This window comes from Agelaius tricolor, unplaced genomic scaffold, assembly GCF_023055355.1.
Source record: "Agelaius tricolor isolate 1412-34295 unplaced genomic scaffold, bAgeTri1.0.p SCAF_71, whole genome shotgun sequence".
Lineage (NCBI taxonomy): Eukaryota > Metazoa > Chordata > Aves > Passeriformes > Icteridae > Agelaius > Agelaius tricolor.
Window position 1 is genome coordinate 321,026 of NW_027269331.1, and position 25,570 is coordinate 346,595.

The 25,570-nt window shown below is 55.0% G+C and overlaps 3 protein-coding genes across 5 annotated transcripts in view; 2 read left to right on the top strand and 1 right to left on the bottom strand.

The window, feature by feature from the left end:
* Positions 1–25,570, top strand: part of LOC139585286 (uncharacterized) — a 445,268-nt gene that overhangs the window by 110,925 nt on the left and 308,773 nt on the right. The gene's annotated exons all lie outside the window — the stretch shown is intronic.
* Positions 3,449–24,344, top strand: CHRDL2 (chordin like 2). Its single transcript, XM_071417880.1, has 11 exons — positions 3,449–3,657; positions 7,847–7,959; positions 9,975–10,068; positions 10,893–11,035; positions 12,616–12,709; positions 13,201–13,256; positions 14,621–14,789; positions 15,685–15,879; positions 18,868–19,050; positions 22,288–22,380; positions 24,002–24,344. The coding sequence occupies exons 1-11, from the start codon at positions 3,576–3,578 to the stop codon at positions 24,079–24,081; spliced, it is 1,302 nt and encodes a 433-aa protein (XP_071273981.1). The 5' UTR covers positions 3,449–3,575; the 3' UTR covers positions 24,082–24,344.
* POLD3 (DNA polymerase delta 3, accessory subunit) overlaps positions 8,743–25,570 on the bottom strand; it is a 50,412-nt gene continuing 33,584 nt past the window's right edge. The window contains exons 13-14 of one of the 2 annotated variants that reach the window (XM_071417869.1): positions 23,913–24,036; positions 8,743–23,882 (exon numbers count right to left, since the gene is read on the bottom strand). In XM_071417869.1, coding sequence (XP_071273970.1) covers positions 23,752–23,882; positions 23,913–24,036 — 255 coding nt within the window. In that variant the 3' untranslated portion in view covers positions 8,743–23,751. Of the gene's footprint in view, positions 24,037–25,570 lie in introns of both variants that reach the window. The other variant, XM_071417867.1, reaches the window with a different exon arrangement.

A 25,570-nucleotide genomic window follows, 5' to 3' on the forward strand; every position in this document is an offset into this window, starting at 1 on the left:
AAATAACTCCATTGACTTGGACTTTGTGTCCCCGTTTTTCTCAGCACTTTCATAACTTGCCCACAGCCCTGTGCTACAAATGGGCTTTTCAAGCCAGCCCTGTGCAAGGGAAGAGCTGGGACAGGAGGTCCCAGCCTTTCCTGGTGGGAGCTGGAGGGAGCCTGCTGTTCACCCAAACCCCTCTAAACATCTCCATCCGGGCATGAGGGGAAAACAGAGGGGCATTGCTACAAAAGACTTGCAGAGAGCTGGGAATGAGTGGAGCAATGAAAAAGGGCAAGTGGCTTTAGGTGCTGATAATTTTAATCTCTGGGTCCAACAGCAGCAGCAGCACCTGGAGCTGCTGGAGAGAGCCCAGAGGAGGCTCCAGGGCTGCTCCAGGGCTGGAGCCAGGCTGGGAGAGCTGGGGGTGCTCACCTGGAGAGGAGAAGGCTCCAGGGAGAGCTCAGAGCCCTTGCAGGGCCTGAAGGGGCTCCAGGAGAGCTGCAGAGGGACTGGGGACAAGGCCTGGAGGGACAGCACACAGGGAATGGCTCCCACTGCCAGAGGGTAGGCATGGACATAGGCAAGAAATTCTTCCTTGTGAGAAGAATTCCCATTTGTGGCTGGCCCTGGAATGGGACAGCACAGCTTGTGCTCTCTGGTGCCAGCTGATGTGCAGAGTGTCCCTGGATTCTGGGCTCCTGTATCCCAGGAATTCCTGGTCCTTCAGCAGAATCCCCTGGCCATTCCCAGGGGAGGGCAGTGAAATGGTGGTTGGAGCTAGTCAAGAACAGATTGTGGCCCTCCCTGCAATGCCTCAGCCCTGTCTCCTGCTCTGCACACTGGGCTGTGCTCTCAGAGGGTCACAGGCATCCCTGGGGGCAGAGTCAGGGTGGGCTGAAGATTCACCTGCTTTCACCAATGGCTTTCAGTGCTTCCCATTTTCTCCCCAGAATATATGTCCAGCCCACGTGGGCACAGAAATGGGTCTTGATTTCTTTTGCTTGCAGCTTAAAGAGAAAATAACAAAGCTGGTGATTTAGAGGGATATTAAAAGTTCTCTTATTCCAAAGATTTCCCTCGCATGCAGCTCCAGGAACAGGCACCTACAAGCATGGGGCATGTGCTGGCGCCTGGGGTAGAGTGAGACAAAATCAGGAGATGGATGGAAAGAAGAGGTTTTTTTTCTGCAGAAACTGCCCTTGATTTCTTCAATCTCTGCCAGGAATGGGCCTAGTGGTTGGTGTGACCAGGATAAGGGCTCTGGGCACAGAGTGGGATGGCAGCAGGCACAGGCATCTCACAGCCTGGAAAGCCCAATCCTGAGCTTGGATTAGAGAACAAAATGAACAATTTGGCTGATGGAGGAGATCTCCTGTCACCAGAGGGATCTCAGGTGATGACAGCTCCTTCCTGGTGCTGTGAGAAAGCTGAAGGAGATAACGGGAAGAGAGAGACCTGGTGTTGCAGATATGTAGGTGTTTGCAAAGAAGAAACCCAGGAACCCTGCAAGGTGTGGGAGCTCCATCCAAGCCTTCCCAGTGGTGGAAGGTGTTTATTATTAAATCCTGGATTTCATGTGCTGATGAAGTGTCTTGCTCTGAGCACCCTGCAAGGTGTGAGGGTGGAACAGGAGGAATGGGTGGAAAACCACACAAAATCTGGTCTGGGGAAGCGGCAGAAATTCACCTTCATAACAAACTGGTGACCCTGGCTTATTCTGGAAGTGGCCTGGCTGAGGGGACACAGCTGCTGAAGGAGCATCCAGTGCTGCTGAGGGAGCATCCAGTGCTGCCCAGGGAGCATCCAGTGCTGCCGAAGGAGCATCCAGTGCTGCCCAGGGAGCATCCATGCTGCTGAAGGAGCATCCAGTGCTGCTGAAGGAGCATCCATGCTGCTGAAGGAGCATCCATGCTGCTGAAGGAGCATCCAGTGCTGCCGAAGGAGCATCCAGTGCTGCCCAGGGAGCATCCAGTGCTGCTGAAGGAGCATCCATGCTGCCCAGCTTCTCCAGGAGGCTCTGGAGAGCAGAGAGCTGAGCCCACAGACAGGCAGAGAAGGGCTGCCAGCCCGAGCTGGGCCACTGTGTGCAGGACCTGGGGAGCAGCAGGAATAGGAGCAGTGTTGTGTGGAGGCCAGGTGGCTTCTCCAGGGATGACAGCATGAGCAGTGCTGTTCCAAGAGATGGTGTTTCATGCCCATCCTGCGGAGATGGATGGCAGCAGGCTGGGAGCACTGCTGGGGTGCTGGGAGGAGGGTCTGGGGCCGGGGGTTCCTGAAGGCAGGGGCTGCACTGGGCATTTAAAGAGCTTTATGGAGCTGAGGGATTGCCCAGTGTCCAGGTGGTGTTGGACAGGGAGAAGGGGCACAGCTGGGGCTCCTTTGGGGAGGTGATTGGCCCCAGTTATGATGTACCCCATTAACGATGTGCCCCATTAATGATGTACCCCATCAATGACGTACCCCATTAAACACATACCCCATTAACGATGTACCCCATTAATGATGTACCCCGTCAATGATGTACCCCATTAACGATGTGCCCCATTAATGACATACCCCATCAACGACATACCCCATTAACGATGTACCCCATCAATGACGTACCCCATTAACAATGTACCCCATTAACGATGTACCCCATTAACAATGTGCCCGATGTACCCCATTAACGATGTACCCCATTAACGATGTGCCCCATTAACGATGTACCCCATCAATGACGTACCCCATTAATGACGTACCCCATTAACGAGGTATCCTATTAATGATGTACCCCATCAATGATGTGCCCCATTAACGATGTACCCCATCAATGACGTACCCCATCAATGACGTACCCCATTAACGAGGTACCCCATTAATGATGTACCCCATCGATGTCACCTCTTGTCCGTAGCCCCCAGGGCGCGGTCCGGCTCGGCAGAGCCCCGGCCGGGCTGCAGGGCTGCAGGGGTTAACCCTGCGGCTCCCGCACCACCTCCCCGCCCGCCGCCCTCCCTCCTCCCTCCCGCCGCCGAGGAATTTCCTAAAACACCCCCCCAAAAAAGTGGGAATATAACAATAATAAAAAAAATTATAAAATACCCACCCTGCGGATCCCCCCTCCCGCTTCGATCTCCGCCTTTAATACCAACAAACAACTCCTCGGCTCTCCCTAAAGGAGGCGCCTTTGATCGGAGCGAGACGAGCCCCGCCGGGCACCGGCACCGGCACCCCCGGGCACCGGCACCGCCGGCACCGGCACCGCGACCTCCGGGCACCCGCAGCCCCGGGCACCGGCACCGCCGGGCACCGACAGCCCTGACACCGGCACCGGAGCTCTGCCGGCACCGGCTTCCCCGGGCACCGACAGCCCCGGGCACCGGCACCGCCGGGCACCGACAGTCATCCCTGGGAACCGGCTTCCCCGGGCACCGACACCTCCGGGCACCGACAGCCCCGGCTCCGGCATCCCCGGGCACCGGCACCGCCGGGCAGCGGCAGCGGCAGCGAAGCCCTCAGCGCAGACCCCGCGACATCACCGGGCCATCACCGGGCAGCGCGCCCCGGGCACCGGGAGCGGAGCCGCAGGGCACCAGCAGCGGGCTGCGATGCTTCCCGGGGCGGGTCCCCTCGCCTTCCTGCTCCGGTGCCTCCTGCTCCTCTTCGCCTCCGAGAGCCGAGCCCGGGCTCGTAAGTCTTACCCGCGCTTGTCCCGCGGCGCTGCTTCCCTCCGTGCCTCAGTTTCCCCGGCGCCGGGCTCCCCGGGAGTTTGCGGGGCGCTTGGCCGAGGGCACGGGGAGGTGTCCGAGCACGGCGGTGCCGGATGGCCCCGGCATGTCCCGGGACGTGCAGCCGGCCGGGTTTGCTGTCCTGCCCGGCTGGGGACGCGCATGGCGGTGTCCCCGGTGCCCGTGCTGTCCCCGGCCGCTCTGCGGGGCTGGTGAGGGGGCTGGGGGCGCCGGGGGCCGGCAGCGGCCGGAGGAAGGGCCGGGACCCCCTCCATGGGCTGGGGATGCCACAGGGCAGAGGCTGTCTGACAGACCTTGCTCTGCACGGATCCCACCCTGCCCGAGGGCATCTGCCCTCTCCTCCCGAGGGGGGACGGGACAGCGACAACGCCTCTCCCGCCCCAAACAAAGCTGGGGGCTCTCCTCCCGATCCATCCCTTGTCCCTCCCTTGTCCATCCCGCAGGATCTCCCACTTTTGCTCCCTGCAGAGGCACGGAAGGGCTGGGATAAGGAAGGGAGGTTTGGCACTTCCACGGAAAGGCTCAAAGGACTTGGCCAGAGCTGCTCAGGAGTTTTGGAGGGTGCTGGATGTGTTAATTGGGCCGGGAGGTGGGCTTGGCTTGGGCAAAGCTCCCACTGGATGCTGGGTGACATCGCAGAGCCACCAGGGCTCCAGGCACACTGGAGCAGGACCTGCTGTGTCCCTGCAGTTATTCCCCCCTCTAATCTCCTGGAATCCCAGCGGAGCCTGCCGGTGGCTGTGTCAGGGTGATTTACAGCGTGCCTGCTGCCAGCAGTGCATTAGGCACTCAAATAACCATCCTCCTGGCGTGAGGGCCCAAAATGTGAGCCCTGGATCATCATCCCGACCGTGGGGTGTGCTGGGGGCATGGACGGGGCTGTGCAAAGCCCTGGGGAGCAAACTCCGGGTGAATTCAGCTCCTCTCCCTTCCCTGGGCTCATCCAAACCCAGCACACAGCACCTGCCCCTGGAGCAGGGTGTGGGTGCGGGTCCCTGCCCCTGCCGGGCTGCCAGGGCAGGGCTGGGAAGGGCAGGGAGCACATCCAGGAGGTGAGGCAGGTCTGAGGTGAGGAGTTTGCTCTTTGCAGGCACTAACAGCCCCTAAGCTGGGCATAAACTGCGCTGGGTGGGGGCAGGAAGGGTTTGCCTGCTCTGGGAGGGCTGCTTGCAGGACTGGAACGTTGATGGAGAGCTGGTGGCTGTGGGATTGGAGCAGGGCTGGAGCAGCGTCCCAGCTCTGGAACACTCCAGCTTTGCCACAGGGCTCATCTCACCGCGAGGAGGGCTCGGCCAGGACTCACCCCGAGGTCATGGGCAGGCTGGTTCGGGTGGCAGAGTCATCACCAGATCGTGGAGTCATCACCAAATCGTGGGCTTCTCTCAGTGCCCACCTCTGCAGGCTCCCCCTCTCCTCAGGGCTGGTGTGCAGGGAGAGTGAAGACAGGAATAAATTAGTTACAAGCAGGCTCATCAGCCAAGGGACCTACAGAGTCGTGGCTAAAAATAGGTGAGGAGCAGAAATGGCCGGGCTCGAAGGCAAGTCAGGAAAGAAGAATTTGCCCACAGAAACAGGCTATTTTAGGGGATTTGCACTCCAGCTGAAGAGAAGTATCAGAGGCACAGGTTACTGGGACGAATGAGCTGCATTCTGAGTGATTCAGGGGCAGTGGGTGAGCACAAGGATGTTTTTTTTTTGGCTGGAGGCATTTAGACACCAGCATCTCTGCAGAGCACGGGGCAGTGGATTTCCCCAGGAGCTTGGAAGCTGCTGCTTCATTTGTTTTTAACATGGTTGCTGGAGACAAGGGGGCTCCTGGGATCCCTCTGTCCCAAAAGTTTGGATCCAACAGGGATGAAGGGTGCTCCAAGATGGGAAGGACCAGGATGGGAAGTGAGTGCTACCCATGGTAAGGGAGAGGCTGCACACCCTGCTATAGGTAACAGAGCATTCTCTTGGGAAGGAGCAGGACCCTGTCTGCCTGGCTTCTCCACTCTGGAGAGCTCAGAGATGCTTCCTGAGGCTGCATTTTCAGAGCTACAGAGTTCTCCAGGCTCCCAAAGTGCCAAGAAGGCATTTCCAGCCCAGAGCCGAGCGAGGCGAGTGTGCAGGAATTGATGTGGATGTGAGCAGAGTCTTTAGGATGCCCCATGTCAGGGGCCCTGTGTGTTTTAGCCAGTCCCTTCTCAGCAAAGCTGCATTTTAAGCCCTTCATAAATACAAGGCTGTCACAGGAGCGCCTGGACTCTGTGTACCAGACAGTGCTCTTTACACTTTATTTATGGCTGCTCTTAAAAACTGCTTTGCACGAGCTGCCTCCCTGGTGCCCAGCACGGCCCTGGCTGGCAGGTGTGTGACCTCCAGAGAAGCTCTGGGAGCTGAGAGCCCTGCTCCAGGGACAGCTCCCAAGGTGCCATCGGGGGATGCAGGACCAGCCTCGGGATGGAACGGCAGAGGAGGAGTGGGGGGAGATGAGCAAGACCCCACAGCCTCCTGTTGAGCCATCAAAGTGCTCAGAACACTCCCAAAATGACAGAACCCCACGTGGCTCGGGTGGGAAGGGCCATCAGGACAGGTATTGTGGGAAGCTTTCCAGCTACCAGGAAATTGAAACCTCACCAGAGGCTGTGGCAGAAGCTCCGAGCAGCATCTTCACAAGGTGCTCCAGAGACACCAGTCCAGGGTGACAAACTGAAGGGTGTGGAGAAACCCACCCTGGCTGCACCTCTCACACCACGAGAAGGGCGAGCATCTCCTCGGGATGCACCTCAACAGCTCCGGACACCAGCCACCAACAAGGTGCTACCCCACAGCTTCCTGACCTGCCCTAGGTCCAGTGAGAAGTAAACCCACAGGACTTTTCTGAGTGTGCTGCTGCTGAAGGTGCAGCAAGCGAGCTCACCTTGCTGACCAGCACGGGAGGAATCCACTGCCACAAATGGCTTTTCACTCCATCCAAGCGAACTAGGATGATGTCCAGAGTTTGACCTCTGAACATGAAATTATTAGCCTGGCATGGGAAAAAAATGGTCCAGAGCCTCCAGCTTTTAAGCCTCATCCATCCATCCATCCATCCATCCATCCATCCATCCATCCATCATCCATCCCCATCCTGCTCCTGCCCAAGGACGCTGGCACCTCTTGCCAAAACCCCAGCACTGCAGAGATGCCAATAAGTGTCTCCTGCTGCCCAGCCCTGCCAGTCAGCTTTAATTCTACCAGCAGGCCCTCTGCAGACATGAATCAGGCTGCTTTCGAGGGCTGGACCCAAACCAGGGCTCCACTTGTGATTAAATGCTTGCAGGAAGCAGCCAACTGGCATGGGAGCTGCGAGCTGAGCGTCACACCAAGGCAGCTCCATTTCTTCACCCTCAGCATAATTCATGGGGATGCTGCAAGCAGGGAGAGATGAAGTCATTTTCTCACCCTTTTGCAAAACCATGATTTTTTTTTGTTTAGATTTTTTTTTGTATTTTGTTTTGGTTTGGTTTGGTTTGGTTTTTTCTCTCTCCTCTGGGTTTCCTCATACTCAAGCCACATGCTCACCAGTTCTGTGTAGTTTGCTGTAAGCTCGTGGCCAGGAGCAGGGAGTTGCTGACTCTCAAGAGCTATGGGGACAATGTGAAGCCCTGATCAGGGAAAAGGAAGGAGAACACCTCTGCCTGTCCCTCTGGAAACCCCCAAAGCCACTGCAAACCCCAACATGTGCTGTGCCTGGCCCAGCCAGCCTGTACAGCTGGTGCTCACCACCTGTGCAGGTGCAGCTTGGGGAATCAGGTGCCTAAAGCCATCCAGGAGAGGCTCAAAGCCAAAGAGAGGACCTATAGAGACCTTTGTGGATCCATCTTGCAGTGAGCATTTCTGTTTCAGAGTGAAAACTCTATGTCCTGCCTCAAACCCACGCATTCTGTCCCTTTCTTGCAAAGGGAGTCCAGTTTGCTCAGAGGGGCTGCCATTCGGGTCAGATGGGTCCCAGGGTAAAAAAATGCATGAAAATAAAATAAAACTGGGGGGGAACAAAACCAAAATCGGGGTTTGGTGGGTGGGATGTGGGGAACGGGGTGCAGGCCGTCCTTGCTCTCACACAGGAACAGGAGCGTTCTCACCTGGCCTCTCCCGGTTGCTTGCAGGGCCGGAGGCGTTCTGCGACTTCAACGGCAAGAAGTACAGCCCGGGGGAGAGCTGGCACCCGTACCTGGAGCCGCAGGGGCTGATGTACTGCATCCGCTGCAGCTGCGCCGAGGCACGTCCGGGCCCGCGGCCGGCAGCCACCGCCAGCGCTCCCAGCGCTGCCCGTCGGGCTGCTCGGCGCGCCGATAACCATAACCGTGATAAAAGCAACAGTAATGGCACTAACCACAAGCACAACCATAATGCTGATGATGATAATAATAATGCTGACAATAATGCTAACCATAATGCTGATAGTAATAATAATAATGCTAACAATAATGCTAACCATAATGCTGATGATAATAATGCTAACAATAATGCTAACCATAATGCTGATAATAATAATGCTAACAATAATGCTAACAATAATGCTAATAATAATAATGATGCTAATGCTGATAATAATAATAACAATAATAACAATAATAATAATGTTGCTGCTAATGCTGATAATAATCATAATAATAATACCCAACAACAATATTAACAGTAATGCTAATAATAACAATAATGCTGATAATAATAATAATAATAATACTGCTAATAACAATGACAATAATAACAATAATAACATGAACAATAATGCTGATAATAATGATGCTAATGCTGCTAATAATAACAATAATAATACTGATAATGATAATAATAATAATGTTGCTGCTAATGCTGCTAATGCTGTTAATGCTGCTAATAATAATAATAACAATACCCAACAACAATATTAACAGTAATGCTAATAATAACAATAATGCTGATAATAATAATGCTGCTAATAACAATAACAACAATAATAACAATAATAATAGCATGAACAATAACGCTGATAATAATGATGCTAATGTTGCTAATAATAATAATACTGATAATGATAATAATAATAATGTTGCTGCTAATGCTGCTAATGCTAATGCTAATGCTAATGCTAATAATAATGATATAATAATAATGTTGCTGAGAATGCTCCTATTGCTACTGCTAATGCTGCTGCTAATGCTAATTCTGCTGCTAATACTGCTGCTAACACCACCACCACCACCACCACCACCACCAATGATAATAATAATAATAATAATAATAATAATAATAATAATGATGATGCTTGTTGGGAAGGATGAAAGTTTGACAAGAAAGTCTCACAGATACATATGCTTGGCAGAAAGATTTTTAAATGTAGAGTCTGGTGAAGGAATAGAGATGGAAGTAAGTTTTGATATAGAGGAAAAGAATTGCTGAGCCAGTCTTACTGGATAACCAAGAAGGCAAAGGATTTGTAACTTAGAAAGGGTTTTTATGACTTAGAGCAAAGGATAAATTTATTTCAAACAAGAAGATGTTTTTACTAAGCAGGAAGATAGCACAGGCAAACAAGCCTGCCGATGTGGCAAGTAGAAAAAAGGTCTCAGAATTTTCTACTATAATGCTAATAATAAAGAAGCTAATAATGCTGCTGCTAATGGTAATGCTAATAATAATGATGATGTTGCTGATAATGGTGCTGCTGCTGCTGCTGCACTGGGGCTTTGCGTGGCAGCTTTGAAGCAGATGGGTCCCGCTGTCTCATTTGATCAGAAGAGTTATTTTTTTAGTCAGGCAGATAATGATGGGCCTGGGAAGGGTTCTAAACTAGCAGAGAGGGGATTTAGACTGATATGCTCACAAGAAGCTGTTCCCTGTGAGGGTGGCAGGCCCTGGCGCAGGTGCCCTGGCACAGGTGCCGTGGCGGCCCCTGGATCCCTGGGGGTGTTCCAGGCCAGGCTGGAGCACACTGGGATGGTGGAAGGTGCCCCTGCTCACAACAGGAGGTGGAACAAGACCTCGAAGGCTCCTTCACAGCTGAACCGTTCTGTGATTCCGTGGTTCTGGAGCCCTGGTGGGCTGAGGGTGGAGGCGGCCGAGGGCTGCTCTGGGGTGATGGGTGAGGGACCAAGGCAGGCCTGGAGCCATCCCTGATAAGCCACAGCCTGCACAATTTGTGGTACACGATTTGTGACAGCGTGTCCCACCTCCTGCAGGGCTGAACCGTGGGCTGAACATTCCCTGTGAACTAACCAACCCCCGTCTGTCTGTCTGTCTGTCTGTCCGCAGAACACCAGCATCAGGTGCTCCCGGATCCAGTGCCCGGCGCTGCCGTGTGCCAGCCCCGTCACGGAGCCCCAGCAGTGCTGCCCGCGCTGTCCCGGTGCGTGGGCATCCCTCGGGGCAGGGGGACAGGGTGGCCACGCTCCCACAGGGCGGTGACACCCAGCCCTGGCTGCTTTGTCCCTCCAAAAATCCCATTTCGATGGAAAAGGGCTCTCTGCCAGATCACCTTCTTCCCTCGCCCCCCATCCCAAGAGCTGTGTAGGGACAAAATGTCAGTTCACACTTCTGGGCCAAAACAGGAGCTGGCAATTTGTTCTGATCGTTTGCCAGCTGAGTGACTTGGACTTAAAAAAAAAAAAATTTAGAAAAATTTTTAGGGAAAAAAAATTACAGTTTTTTAACAACTACCTTCTCTGCACTGGAGACTAGCTCAAGTTTTAGCCCCAAAACTTTTTCTGCCTTACCATTAGTGATTGCCTAATTTCACCTCAATATGGTGAGAATAAAGACGTCACCTCAAGATTTAGTCCCAAAACTTTCCCTACCTGAGTGCTGGCAGAGCTAGTCAGAAACCACCAGTGATTTGAGAAACTAGAGAAAAAAATAGGAAAAAACCTCATTAATTTTCTTTTTTTTGCTAGTTGCCCATGAGACAATCCCTTTTTACCCGACTCCATCTGAATCTGGTGATGGTTACAACCAGGGGAGGGGAAAACCCAAGGATTTTGTTAAGAGCTTTGTGAGGTCAGGCTTCCAGGTTTTCCCCGTGTGCTGAGCTCAGGGCAGTCAGGGCATCCTCAAAAACCTTTCAGACCCTTCAGCCACGCATTGCTCTGACACTTGAGGGTGCCGGTGGGGTGTGAAGGGTCCCTTTGGGGTGTGCTGGCTGTGACCCTGCTCCTTTCCCCTGCCCTTTTGCAGAGCCCCCGTCCCCGTCCGGGCTGCGGGCGCCCGCCAGGTCGTGCCGCTACAACGGGACCACGTTCCAGCAGGGAGAGATGTTCAGCGGCAGCGAGCTGTTCCCCGGCCGCCAGCCCAACCAGTGTGTGCAGTGCAGCTGCTCCGTAAGCCTCATCTCATCCTCCTCATCCTCCTCCGGGGCTCACAGCCCTCGCTGCGGCACCCTGTGCCCCCTCTTTGGTGCCAGCACATCAAGAAGGGGCAAAAGAGCCCCTAGAGCACCTCCCTCTGTCATCACCCACAGGGGCTGCATCGGCTGTAACCTGTCCAGCCACTGCCTGTGGTGCTGGAATGGCTGCTCTGGTAGCTCTGGGGTGGCAAGAGGAGTGACTGATGTGTGGCAGTGATGCAGCCTTTGAGGAGGCTGGTTCCTCTTGTAAGAACCCCAGCTAGGTGATGTGAGACACCTGAAAGAGCTCTCCGATCCAGCTGCCTGTGCCACTGTCCCCAGGAACCCGTGGGCCCCTTGTCCCTCCGGGTGTCACTCCGTGCATTTGTCAGGGCAGTGCCTCGGGTACAAAGGGGAAAATAAAGGGCTGGCTGTGGAGCCTTCACTGGGGGGATGTCCCCGGGCTGTGTCCGATGCTGTCAGCTGCTGGAACAGCTGCGTGAACAGCTGGTCTAACCCTCTTTGGGAACTGCCCCGAGAGCAGAGCCCCTGGGATAAATCCTGCTTTTTGGGGCACTGGCTCTTGGGGCAGGGCACTGCTGCGAGCTGCTGGGCAGGAGGAGGAGGAGGAGGAGGAAGGGAGAGGCAGGTGTGGATTCCCCAGGTGCAGAGCAGGATCTGCCAGATGCTGTCACCCACCAAACTCCCCTCATCCCCTTCATGCTCCTCGCACAGCAGTTTGGCTTCCTGATGGGAGGAGAAGCAGCTGTGGTTTGGTTTTCTAAGGATATCCTTGGCTGACCTCTTGGTCTTGCTTGACTTGTGGATAGGATACCCCAGAGAGAATTGCTGCAGGGAGATGACCTTGCTGTCGAGCTCTGGCTGCTGAGCATCCTTTTTTACCCTTTGGAAAAGTAGCAAAAACTTATTCCTGCCACAAACTGGTGCAGATCCACTGCCTGAGGTGGCACTGGGATGCACAAAGGTCAAGGCTGGCCTCAGCCTGTGGTTTTCAGCTTGAATCACCTGCAGCAATGGTATTTTCCAAATGATCCACTTGGCCTATCCCTGCATCTCTGTGTGCTTGGCCCTGGTGCTGTGGAATTAACCAAGAGAGAGGGAGGTCAGAGCTTTGGTGTGGACCTGAATCTGGGCTCAGAATCCTGCTTCCCACTTCCACCCCTCTCCTCTGGGTCCTTTTCCTGGCAGATGCCAAGAAAATCTTCCTGGGGGCTGTTCTGCAGAGCTGAGAGGTGTGTGGGGGCTGTTCCAGCCTGGCAGCACTGATGGTGCCTGCCCTTTTTGGGGAAGAGCAGTGTGCTATCCATGGAACAGAGGACACAGCCCTACAGGACGGACAGACAGCGCAGCAGGGACAGACTCCAGCTGCCAGCAGGTGCTGGATGATTGGTGGCACTGCAAGGATGATTGGTGGCATTGCAGGATGGATTACCAGGGGGCTTTTGGTCATGGACTCATAAAATCCTGGAATGGTTTGGGTGAGAAGGGACCTATGTGGGGCACATACAGCCCTTCATAAGGCTGACAGCATGTTTCTCCCTCCTGCCCTCCTAGGAAGGCCAGATTTACTGTGGCTTGGTGACCTGCCCCGAGCTGCTGTGCTCCTCTCCCTTCAGCGTGCCAGATTCCTGCTGCCAGGTCTGCAAAGGTAACGGGGCTGGGAGTGAGGGCTGGCACACTCCAGCTGGCAGCAGGAGCCATCTCAGCCACTCTGGCAGGAGCTTGGAAGCCTGGGCTGTAAATCAGGCTGCTTGCTATCTCTTGGTTGCACCAGGAAGCATAAGGATTTTCCTTGGATAATAGGAATTGCATGTGCAAGGCTGGGGTTTTCCTTGGGTAACATGAATTGCATGTGCAAGGCTTGGGTTTTCCTTGGGTAACATGAATTGCATGTGCAAGTCTTGGGTTTTCCTTGGATAACATGAATTGCATGTGCAAGGCTGGGGTTTTCCTTGGGTAACATGAATTGCATGTGCAAGGCTTGGGTTTTCCTTGGGTAACAGGAATTGCATGTGCAAGGCTCCTGTCTCTCCAGAGTGCCAGGCTGGCCAGCACGTGGAGGAGAGCTGCTTTCAGCCACAGAGAGCAAAGCTCCATTCAGCCCACAGCATCCTCCAGGACAATGTTTTTCCCTTGCAGATGGCTCCTTTGAGAAGCCCACGGAAGAGGAGCCCCTGCAGTTAAACAGAGGTGTTGTACGTGACTTTTGCATTTTAAAGCCCCTTGCTTCCAGCACAGCCCCCTGAGCAGCTCACAGAATGCCCTGGCACAGTGAGATCCGCTGAGATCCTTGCACAGTGCCCAGCAGCTCTAGGAGGACACCCAGACCCTTGCCCAGCAGAACCATGGGCACCTGATGTGCAGGTGAATTGTGCTATGAAATTGAGTCTAGTGGGAGATAGCAGCCTAGGTGAGAGCTCAGGCCACCACCCTGCCTCCCCAGGCTGTTTGTATCAGCAGCCCCAGCAAGGAAAAAGTGACTCCTTGGCTCCTGGGTTCCTTCAGGGCCACATTTCGGAGCTGGGCTGCCCATGCCAGCTCTGTGGGATTAGGTCACTCTGCTCCTGGCTCTGCCCTTTTCCATACTCCTCCAGCACCTATAAAACCTCCAAAATAGACACAAGGGGACCCTTTGTGCTGCGTGTCTTGTCCCAGCACTCTGCTCCTGGAAGCCTGGGACGTTCCTGGGATGTTCCTGGGGTGTTCCTGGTGTTTCAGCCCTGCTGGCTGGCAGCCCCACTCTGGCTCCCCTGGTGCCTACCAGGTGAGAGAGCAGGATCTGCCCCATCCTCACCTTCCTGATCCTGTCTGAGCCACACAGATGCCAGCCCTCCCTTTCCCACCTAGGAAGGACCAGCCCATTTCCCCGTGTGTTTGAGGGATGCAGGAGCTCACACGCTTCTCTGGGGGCATTGGGTTGAGCCTGGGTAGGGAAAGGTGCTGCCCCACACGAGGAGGACACCAGGGTGGGGCACGGGCACTGCTCAGCACCCCCTGGGTGGTGGCAGCAGCAACGTGGGGAAGGGGCTGGAGCACAAGAGAGGCTGAGGGAGCTGGGAAGGGGCTCAGCCTGTAGAAAAGGAGGCTCAGGAGGGACCTTGTGGCTCTGCACAGCTCCTGACAGGAGGGGACAGCCAGGGGGGAACAGGGACAGGAGGAGAGGGAATGGCCTCAGGCTGGGCCAGGGGAGCTTCAGGTTGGATACTGGGGAAGTTTCTTCCCTCAAAAGTTTGTCCAGCCCTGGCACAGCTGCCTGGCATCCCCATCCCCGGAGGGAATTAAAAGCTGTGTGGATGTGGCACCTGGGGACATGGGATAATGGTGGCCTTGGCAGTGCTGGGGGAATGGTTGGGCTCCATGATCTCAGAGGAATTTTCCAGCCTTAATATTTCTCTGATTTGTAAGGCTTGTGGGCCATTGCTTACCCCTGTGGTCTCTGCCCCTTGCACTCCTGAGGGAAGGTGTGCAGGACACTGCATGGATTTTTCCAGCATGATTTGGAATGAGAACAACTCAACTGCTGGAGCCTGAATCCCCTTTGTTCCCTGGCTGCTCACAGAGACATTCCCAGGACCAGTGCTTGGGAGAGGTGGTGGGCAGGAAGGCCCCCGGAGCCACCGTGTCCACGGCCCTCAGCTCTTCCCTGGAGCTAATTCCCAGAAGCTTCAAACCCAAGGGAGCAGGCGGCACCACTGTGAAGATCGTCTTGAAAGAGAAGCACAAGAAAGGTAAGGGATGGAGGGGCCAGGCAGGGACTTAACGTGGCTTCTCCAGAGCTTGGAATTCTTGGGGGATCTGGCTCAGTGGCAGGTTTCCACCAGCAAGTCCTTCTGCCCACTGCTCCACAGCCAGCCTCAAGGTGTCTCAGTCCTCCTGCCCACAGTCTCCTGACTGCCACTCTCCAAAGTGGGTTGGGAGAAGGCTGGTCCTTGGAATGGTTTGGAGATCTGGGACTTGGGAAGGAAGGAGCTCAGCTGGAAGACTCCACATGGACCTTCCAGGAGAGTGGCACACAAAGACAGGATGTTCCTCCTTGTGCCAGGGCTGGCTCTGACCCAGGGCTGCCCCAGGTGTTCCTCCTGGAGCAGAGTAGGGAAGTAAGGTGAGGAGCCAAGCCCCTTGATCCAGAGGGGGGAAGAACAGCTCCTTTCTCCTCTTGGCCGCTCTCCCACTATTGTGCTTCCGGAAGGCGCCTTGGAGATGAAGGCCTGGAGGAAACTGTGGGACCTCCAGAAATTTCCGTGCAGGAGTCAGCAGGTGGCACTCTTCACTGTGCTTCATCCCTGCCACAGCCTGGAGGGACCCTGGGCTCCAGAGGGTGGCAGGCAGGTGAGGTCCCCTGTCCCTGCAGGGCGGTCACACCCGGCACAGCCATCCCCTGGTGCTGCTCCCTCTGCCCCACGGCACCTGCTGGGTGGCACCTGCTGGGTCCCTGTGGCACCTTTGGTCCCATCCCACCTTCTGTGGTGTCCCACGCTGCCAGAGGAGCTGGCTCCTCCATGCAGCAGGAGCAGCCATGTCCTCCATGCTCCAAGGCCTGCTCGGAGCCTCGGGCTGACGAAGAGGAGGAGGAGGAGGAGGATTTATGTGCACAGACAGCTCTTTTGTGTGTCTCTCCTGCAGCCTGCGTGTACAATGGGAAGACCTACTCGCACGGGGAGGTGTGGCACCCTGTGTTCCGGCTCTACGGCCTGCTGCCCTGCATCCTCTGCACCTGCAGGGACGGCGTCCAGGACTGCCACAAGGTCACCTGCCCCAAGGAGTACCCCTGTCAGCACCCTGAAAAAGTAGATGGGAAATGCTGCAAAGAATGTCCAGGTAGGTGGGACCCTGCCTGCTCCTGCGGCTGCCTCCCGGCTCCTTCCCCAACCTTGGATTAAAGCCTCAGGCTGAGAGAGATGTAGGGGTTCAGGTTGCTGGTGGCTGGAATTCACAGCAGACAGGTCCAGCTGGGTTGGAGGGCAGCAGGACTTTCCCAGGGTAAGGAGGATCCCCAGGACCCCGACAAGGTCACCTGTCCTCATCTGTTGGGAGGATGAGGTCTGGAGTTGTGCTCCAGACCGAGAGTGCTCGGATGGAAGGAGCTTTCAGAGGAGAGGACACACAGTCTGCGTGTCCACAAAAACCAGGGTTCAATCGTGCCAGCTGAGGTGTAGGTGTGAAGGGAGGGGCGAGGGCACTTCCCAGGAGAGGGGCTGTCTGTGGCACTCATGGTTTGTGGGAACTGGAACCCCCATCTCTGGGAGGGGAGCTTGAACACAGAGGTTTTAGGGTGCTCCAGGTAAAACTGGGCTGGAGCTGGGACATGGAAAGGGGCTGGAGCCCCAGGAGAGGCTGAGGGAGCTGGGAAGGGGCTCAGCCTGGAGCAAAGGAGGCTCAGGGGGCCCTTGTGGCTCTGCACAGCTCCTGCCAGGAGGGCACAGCCAGGGGATCGGGCTGTGCTCCAGGGAACAGGGACAGGAGCAGAGGGAACGGCCTCAGGAGAGGCTTGGATTGGATTTTAGAGACAATTTCTTCCCCAAAAGGTTGCCCAGCCCTGGCACAGCTGTCCAGGGCAGTGGTGAATCCCCATCCCCAGAGAGACTTAAAAGCTCTGTGACACTTGGGGACATGGGCCAGCGGTGCCCTGGCAGTGCTGGGGGAGCAGTTGGACTTGATGATCTCCAAAGTCTTTTCCAAATTTAATGACTCTGTGATCCATGGTGGAGAAGACCTCTTTTCCCTTTCTGTTCAGTGTGCTTTGGGTCTCCCAGCTCCCTGGTCTTTGGAAAGCTGTTTGCCTTGAGCCACAGGCCTGGCACAGATGTGTCAGGGTGTGACAGCTCCCGCTGCTCCCACTGGAGGATGTTTTGATGTTTTGTGGGTGACACCTCTCTGTGCTGGCATTTATCAGGAGATGTTCAGCTGATGGAGCACCCACTGCTTGCCCAGGGAGGCTAAAGGTACCTGGGTGTCTTTGGGCCTGCCTGGAGGGGCACCAGGTTCTGATCCACATCTCCCAGGGGCTTCTCACCCAGGAGAACAAGCAAAGGGCACTGCCACGTTTTGGAATGGCTGCAAAGTCATCTGAGCTGAGATTTCCAAAGTTTTCCAGCCCCTGAGTGGAGAGGTTCTGGGATGGCCTCCTCAGGGGAGCGAAGGGCAGAAGCTCAGCTTGTTTTAATAAGGTTTTTGATATGTTTATGAGCAGGATTTACGATGTGGTGCCTGGTGGGAATGGGATGTGATGACTGAGCAGAGCCCTTTCAGTCTTGCATTCCCACTCCAGTGGGTCTCTCTGGTTTAAATCCGACAACTTTCCCTGCTTGGGTCTCCTGTCTGCTGCTCAGACTTCACTTTATTTCCAATTAGCCTCCCTGATGCAGCCAGAATGGTTGTGCTCCTGCCTTCCAGCTCTCACAGACAGTGATCACACACACACTGCTCAGCCAGGCTACATCCTTGCCCTTTCCTTCACTGCCTGCAGGCTTTGCCCAGGTCCTTTTCCAGGCGCTTTCTGTGGCAGTCCTTATCTTCCTCCTTTGTGCCACTAACTTAGGAATGCCAAGTGATTTTTCCAAAGGGATCCTGACCCTGGCAATTGCTGTGATGTGATGTGTGGATGGGGGGACACTGCTGTGGGCAGAGCTGGTGACCACCACCTCAGCGTCCCTGCTCCTCCTCCTGATGCTGTGGGGGTGGAAAGCTCCTTGGATGTTAAATTCCCATTCAATTCCAGGGGTTCCTTTCCTGCTGGGAAGGTGGGGCTTTAATCAGGGACTCCATGATCTCAAAGGGCTTTTCCAGCTTGAACAACTGGGAATGCCCTGGAGCAGGGGAGGGTGAAGGCCCTGGGACAGGTGAGGGTGCTGGGCTGTGCTCACCCTCCTCTTCCTCATGCTGAGCTGCAGAGCTGAGCTCCTGTCCTCTGCCTGCTGAAAAGCTTTGCTTCCCTTTAAACTGGGATTTCCATCTCAGAGAAGAAGAGCTCAGGAGCACCCCAGAAAGCCTGGGGGAGAGCAGAATCAGGCCTAAAATAACTGTCTTGCTAAAATAAACCCCAGGCATCTATTTATAGCCAAACTTTCTTTCGAGTAGTGTGAAAAGCTTCAGCATCCAAACTGACTGGGAGAACAAGGCTAAATTCAGCAGAGCTGGGCTCCTCTGCGCTCCAAGGACCACAACCAAAGGCAATAAATCTCCTTCCAAAACCACAGGGCATTCTTAATTACTCCAGATACATTAAAAAAAAAAGAAAAAAAAAAAGAAAAAAAAAAAAAAGAAGGGAAAATGAGCATCTCTTCTTTACCAAGAATGCTGGAAAAGTCACGTAGGACCCAGGGTGGATGTCCCTGTGGTGGCACCCCGTGTGGGGAGGGTGCTGGGGCTGGTGCTGAGCCCACCTGAGGGGCTGAGCTGGGCACATTGCCCAGGCTCCCCTGCTATGGGCCCATCCCTTGGCTCCTCTGATGTTCCTCCCCAGCAGGAGCGAGATGGGAAGTGGGGAATCCAGCCCCTGCTTTGTGGCCGTGGTGGCATCGAGGTCGCTGCAGGGAGTATGGGGGATCCAGATGGACAAAACCCCCCTTCCCCATCCCTGCTGGCACAGAGGCTGCTGGGGTCATGGGTAATGAAAAACATGGGAATGAGGAGGTCCACAGCTCCTTTATCAGCCTCTCCTTTGCTGCTGCTCCCGGGGCCGGGGCTCGGATCGTGGGACTGTGCCCCGTGGCACCGAAGCCAACGAGATGCCTTTTCCATGACCTGGCTGCTGGGATAGGTCCTTCTTGGCCCCCTGTAATGATCTGTGTCCCTGTTTGTGCTCAGAAAGCAGGGTCAGACCCACGGACGAGGTGGGCAGCGCCCGGTGTGGCAGCGGCCCCAGCCGTGTCCTGGTGTATGCCTTCGTGCCGCCGCGCTCCGAGCCCTCCAAGGACGTCCTCAGGACCGTGGCCATCGAGAGGGAGCTGGCAGAGGAGGTGGAAATCTACAACTGGAAGCTGATTAAAGGTGAGCACCATTGTGAAAGCGGCCAGCAGAGCGGGAGGTGTGTGTGGAAACCTGATGCTTTCCAAGCTTTGTTCGGTTTTTCTGGCTTTTCTGGCGGCGCTCCACCCTTTGCGTGGTGGATCAAAACCTGCTGACAGCAGGCTGGCTTTCCTGACTCCCCCATCTCACACCCTTTCCCTGCATTCCATGTAGACCAGGGCTGGAAACCACTTCTGGCCCCACTATCCTATCCTCACCACGAGCTGCAACACCATCTGGGGGCACAGCACAAACAAGGCAAGGGCCCGGGGGCTGCTCCTCCAGACCTCCCTGCTGCCGTGCCAAATGCATGTGGAAAACAAACCAAGGAATTGTTCTGGTGGCTCTGTGGTTTTGCTTTCACTCTTCTTTTAACACCCCAGTCCAACTACAGTTTGAAAGGTGCACACAAGGGGGACCAATTGTCCTCAGCCCACTTTTTGGGTGGGGGGCTTTGGATGCTCCTTGCTGTTGGTGTGTGCTCCAGAGGTCAAGGCACAGCAAACACGCTGTCAAAAGGCTCCAATCTCTTGCTCTTTCCCCACACCTTCAGCTCCTGTGGATGGGAGGAGTCTGGGGACACCTGGTGCAGTAGATATTTGTGCTGTGTCTCTCTGAGGCTCAGGGAAGCATCTCAGTGCCCCATTCCTGAGTTTCCACTGGACACACTCTACCCCAAAGAATTTGAGTGCTTCAGGTGGGTTGTACCTTTCCTGTGGATGCAGTGACCCTTGCCCTGCCTCTGCTGGACTTGTGCAGCCATCCTGGTCTCCTGGCGTGCCCGTGTTTCACATCACTCCCTGGGGAGACCTCGGGCACGGCTGGACAGCACCTGAGGCATTCACCCAGAGATGGAGCCCTGGTGCCACCGCGTTCCCATCCTGCCCCTGCCACGCTCCCAGCTGCCCGTGCTGCCCCTCCCCAGCAGGGCCTCCCTCACAATGGCACCTTGTGGCTGAGGACAGCTCGGGGCCCCGCCGCTTCCTCCCCCGGCTCCTTGGCAGGGGCAGCACCCAAACCCTGCCGGCACCTTCCAAGGCCAGCAGCTCCCGTCTGCATGGAGCTCCCCAGCCCTGCCAGCCAGGGACAGGGGAGGCCCTTGTCCCCGAGGCCAACACAGCTCTTTTGCTTGGCACAGCGCAGTGTTGTTGTTGGGAAAGAGCATGAGCTCACTCACATATGGATTCCACCTCTCCGTGGGCCATGGCTCCACCAACAGAGCAGCGTGTGTGGAGCAAAGAGCCTGCAAGTCACACCTGGACCTGGTCCATTGCCTTTGTATGGGCTCATGATACCTACGTGGCCTCATCTATTTCTGGGCTGGGACGGTTTCCTCCACAGAGCAGGAGTTGGAGGAGAAAGCAGCGCCAACTCCAGCCAAAGGTTTTACCCAGCTGGCTGGTGGCACACAGATGGCCTCCAGGAGAGCTGCAGTGCGGGCTTCCCCACCTTTTTAGGGGTCTGAACATCACCAGCCATTTTGGAAATCTGATGTTTTTGACCTGTTGTCCTCTCTGTCCATGCCCATCTTTCTCACAAATCCCCTTTAAAGCACCAAGAGCAGTGCCCCAGCAGCTCGCTCCATCCCAAGGGCTGCCAGGAGTGCTCCTGCCTGTTGGATGGGACGTGTGTGCCAGGAAATGGCACTGCCCTGTGCCAGCTCCATCCATCCTGCCTCTCCACTGGGGGACTGTCCTTAACGTGTGCTGTCCTGGTTCCTGCCACCTTCCTCTGCTGCTCCCAGCTCCTGGGATGTTGGGAATGACCCTCCTGGGGGCCAAAGGTCCCAGCCAGCTCTCTGAGAGCTCTTGGGGAGCATCAGAGCATCATCTAGGTCGGTTGATTAAAAGATGTTTATCTCTTGTAGCTCTTGTTTAAAATATCCTCTTGGTTACTAATGTGCTGGAAAGTGCTTCATCAGCCCCGGGACTGTAAGCACACCCTCCTGCTCCTTTCTAATTATAGACCAGAAGAATTTATTGAACACTTGTGCCTTTCTTGCGTCAGTAACAGTTTTATTATCTCCATCCAGTGTCTTCTTTTGTTACTGGTAGGACTTCTTTACCCAACCCACTGAACGGACTAAGTAACAGTGCAAAAATCCATCCATTTCTCTCTCTGCCTTTGACTTCCTGTACTGATTTTCCACAGTTGATAACATCTCATTTATATGGCTTGTGAGGCAGTTCCCCTTCATTACATACCCTTTTCATGTGTAATTGCTGCTGGGAATCAGGGAAAGTCTCTTAACCAAATAAGGGGGACCACGTTGCCTCTCACATCTGCTGGCAGCAAGAGGCTGGATGCTCCTGAGTGAGAGGTGGGGAAGGATATTCCAGGCATACCTGCCTGCTTTGTCATGCCTTGCAGGAGAGCAGGAATGCCAGAAGCCCTGACCCCACAGGAAGGGCACTGTCATTGCTAAACACAGGTTCTGGCTTGCAGGGGTCAGACATCTGAGTCAGCAACTCCACTGAGGGTCAGTGCTGGCAGGGGCAGAAATATCAATCCCTGCTGAGGTCACTTGTGTTTTTTCCTGTCCTGGAGCACTTTCAGCACTGCTGACCAAGAGGTGGAAACCTTTGGTGCTTCCAGGAAAGGAGATCACCTGAGCATGGAGGGGAGCACTGGTGTTTTGAGAGTGAGCAGAGCAGAGGGGACCCCAGCATCCCCTGGCTCTCACCTTCATTTCTTTTATGCTTTATAGGGGAAATTGGAACTCCTGCAGGGCAAGATGCTTTCTGGAGCAACAAAATCCCATTGCTTTCACCTGCTCCATGGTGAAGCATCCTGATTCAACAAGCAGTGGCTGCTTTCATAGAACCAGAGAATCTCAGCAAGGTTTGGGTCGGAAGGGAGCTTCAAACCTGTTCCACACCCCTGCTGTGGCCAGGACACCTGCCACTGTCCCAGGTTGCTTCAACCTGGCCTTGAGCACTTCCCCACTTTTGTGGCAGCCACAGCTTCTCCGGGCAACCTGTGCCAGGGCCTCACAGGGGAGAATTTCCCCCTAATATCTAATCTGATACTTGAATGAGATGTCTCCTGCCCTTGGCCAGCCCTGGCTCCATTGCCAGCTCCCACCAGGCTCTGGCAGCAGGTCCTGCACCAAGCCAGGGCCCTGGGGCAGGCAGTGTCAGGAGGGGACAGAGAACCCAACCCTGTGTGAGTCTGAAACTGGGCACTGCAGAATCTGATGCCCTGTGTCCCCCTCTGCAGGAATATTCCATCTGATCCAGACCAAGAAGATCAGCAAGCAAGAATTCAAGCAAGAAGCACAAAACTTCAGGCTGATCACCAGGACAAACGAAGGTAGGGAGAGAAAAATCCCCTTTCCTCACTCCTCCAGCACTCCCTGCCCCAAACAAGCTCCCAATTTCCAAAAGGCTGTGTGCATCCCAGCATGGTGTGGAAGCTGAGCCATGGGGACAGCACTTGTGCAAGTGTGGCTGTGCTGGGGCTGACCTGTCTTCACACCCCACTCAACACTCCCGGTTACAGCCATATTTTCACTTTATGGCATAGGAAAGGGCAGCCAGCTTTCTAAAAGTGGCTGCACTCTTGTGAAATCCAGAGGTTTTGCCTCTCCAGAGCCCGTAAAACTGTTTGATTTTTATATCTAATCCATCTGGTGCTCCTGGGAGCATGGGGGGGGGAGGGAAAAAAATGGTGCAAGGGATTAGCAAAAAATTAAACTGTTGAAATATGTTTTAAAACCATTCAGGATGTTCCGGGACGTGCGTAAACATGACAAAGAGCAGGAATGCCTGTGTGGAGGGAACTGCCTGGCTGCTCCCTGCCGGCTGGGCTGGGGTTTAGTGGGATAGGCTGGGCTCAGAGCCGTGCCTGCAGTGTGCAGCAGCCCGGGCTTAGCGGTCACTCGGAGCACACCAACACTCCCAGTGCCCCAGGGGCTGTTCTCAGCCCCAGTCCCTATGAGACAGCGTCTTCTGACCAAACAAACCCTGGGGGATTGTCCAGTCCCTGCTGCCAGGCCGTGCTTCACACCCTGGTGGAGTATCTGGCCCGTGCCTCCTTCTCCTCGCCTCAGTTTCCCCTGACAAAGAGCCCTGTTGTGAAACCATCCCGCTGCCGTGGCTGCGAGTTCTAGGAAAGCTCTGACCCACGATTTCTTCCCAGCAGAAGGTTAATTCAGCCAGAAAACATTCCCTCCACCCCCGGGGTGATGACACTGGGGCTGCATAATCTTTGCTGGGGTTGCACTGAGGGGAGAGAACACCTGGAGGGGAAGGAAGCACCTCCAGCCACCTCCTGCACACATGGGGATTCCTTGGGGAGCAAGGAGAGGGACTGGGACACTTTGTCCTGGTTTGGGGGGGCTTTCGCAGCTCCACATTTGATTTGCTGGGAGTCTGCAGCTCCTTGGGGGATTCAGAGAGATTCCTTCTGCAGCAGGATTTTCTCCTGCCATAGGTTGCTGAATGAAGAACCAAGGCTGAGGCAGTACAGAAAAATGAATATAAATGGGGGGGAGGAAAGAACCATCCCTGTCCAATGACCACGAAACTGAAATTTTTGGCTTTCTGAGACAGAAGCATAGAATGCTTCCCCCCCTGAGAGGCAGAAAGTCAGCCCAAATCCGAGACATGCTGGGGAGGACATGGACCTACCATCACGTCAGAGCACCCTTTGAAGAGGTGCAGAGGGAGGTTTGTCCCTGTTTCAGCCTGAGCCCCTTTTCCTCTCACACTGAGTGAGTGTTTTGCACCAAAAGCACTGTAAGTGCCATTGACTGTGCCGTTGCTGCATTGCGAGGGTGAGAGCCCCTCTGAGCCCCGTTTTAATTGCAGTACCTGTGGCTGGGATCAATTTAATTGCAGTACCTGTGGCTGGGATCCCTGAGGAGCTGCTCTGACCACGACCTGCCCCAAGGCTGCTGCTAATGTCTGTCTGTCTGTCCCTGCTGATCCAGGTCACTGGAACATCTTCCGAGCGCAGATGCCGGAGCTGAGGATGACAGAGAGCCCAGAGAAGGAGACAAAGACGTTGTAAAGCCCAGAGCTTTCCTCTAGCTATCGATTTATCTACACACAGACACACATACACATATATACCAACTCCAGAGCTGCATTACTCAGTAGGCTGGCACTGCAATACAGGTTACACTAGTGGGAATTCCAGCGACTCCAGAGAACGATCCCGATCCCAACCCATCGGAGCCACCGCCGGGCAGGTGCCTCCCTCCCGCTGCCCCAGAGGTGTGGGATGAGCACAGGGAGCAGGGACAGACGGCCCTCCGCAGGGTGGGACCTGGTGCCACACGAGGAGGAGGAGGAGGAGGAGGAGGAGGAGGAGGTGGGATCCATCCCGGACACCCTGGTGTTCCTGAGGAGCGCGGCAAAGCGGGACACGACTGTGCTTCTCACCAGGGGAAAGATGACCTGCAAAGGGAGAAAAGTCATCCCTGCTTCTTTCCTTGGAGCCCCTGGGAGCTGCAAAGGGGTTTCTTTGGCTGGATGCCCTCCAAGGGCTGTTCTTTGAACAATCTCCTCTCTTCCAGCTGGGATGATTCTTTTCCCTCTTTGCAGGGAGAAGATTCTTTTCCCCGGGATGATTCCTTCCCCTCTTTGCAGGTCACTTGGAGATGTAGGTTTTGGGAGGACCCAGCTGCTGGCAGGGTCTGAGACCCTGGACACTGCACTAAGGTCGCTGCTCAGCAATTATTGTGCTATATATTTATATCTATCCTATATCATATCTACCGGGCTGTATTCACAGGAGGGGCGTCTCCCAGAGGGCAAACAGGATCATTTCTGCAGCACAGGGAGGAGGGCATGCAGCAGCATCCCCTTCCCCCTGTCTGGAAACAGCTTTGGGGGATTTTCAGGTTGTTTTGGTACATATATTTATCCCTGGATTCTTGTTTTATTCTGTTTTGATAAATCTATTTATTTGGAGATCCAACTCTGTCTGACAAATCTGATTAAAAGTCTTCTTGATTCATCTTCCTGTGCTGGTTCTCCTTTCCCTGTGGGGTCTGTGTGGAGGCTCAGGGGCCCTGGTGGGGTCTGGCTCCCCTGCATTCACTCGGGGCTGGGATGCAGAGAAATCCCTCAGAAGCTTTGCTCATCCATAGGGCATCACCCCTTCCCATTTGCTGCTGGTCTGCTCACGGCTCTGGGCTGCAAACAGAGCTCCCCAGGGCCACACAGCGGGGCTGAGCTGCCCAGGTTTATCCAGGAGAGAGCCCCTGGGAGGCTTTGAGCATGAGGGGGGCTCCCCATGGTAGGAGGTGAAGGGACAGGGGCCGAGCCACCTCCTTGCCCCAGGGCTGCCTGCCTGGCTGGAGCTATGTGCGGGGAGGGAGGGAGGATGCTGCCAGAGCTCTGACCCCTCACTTGGCAGCCTGATTAGCCTAATGGCCCTGGTGTGAACTAACTGGAGCTGAGCCCGGGGCCAATTTGTGCTCATTTGCCAGCAGTGGAGGTGTTTGGAGTGGTGGGGTCAGGGGAAGGCTGGGAGGGAAGCAGCACGAATTCTG

Coding starts and splice junctions, on each gene's coding strand:
- CHRDL2 (XM_071417880.1), top strand. CDS start 3,576: ATGCTTCCCGGGGCGGGTCCCCTCGCCTTCCTGCTCCGGTGCCTCCTG. Junction 14,790..15,684: donor GAAAGAGAAGCACAAGAAAG/GTAAGGGATGGA, acceptor TCTCTCCTGCAG/CCTGCGTGTACAATGGGAAG. Junction 22,381..24,001: donor GATCACCAGGACAAACGAAG/GTAGGGAGAGAA, acceptor CTGCTGATCCAG/GTCACTGGAACATCTTCCGA.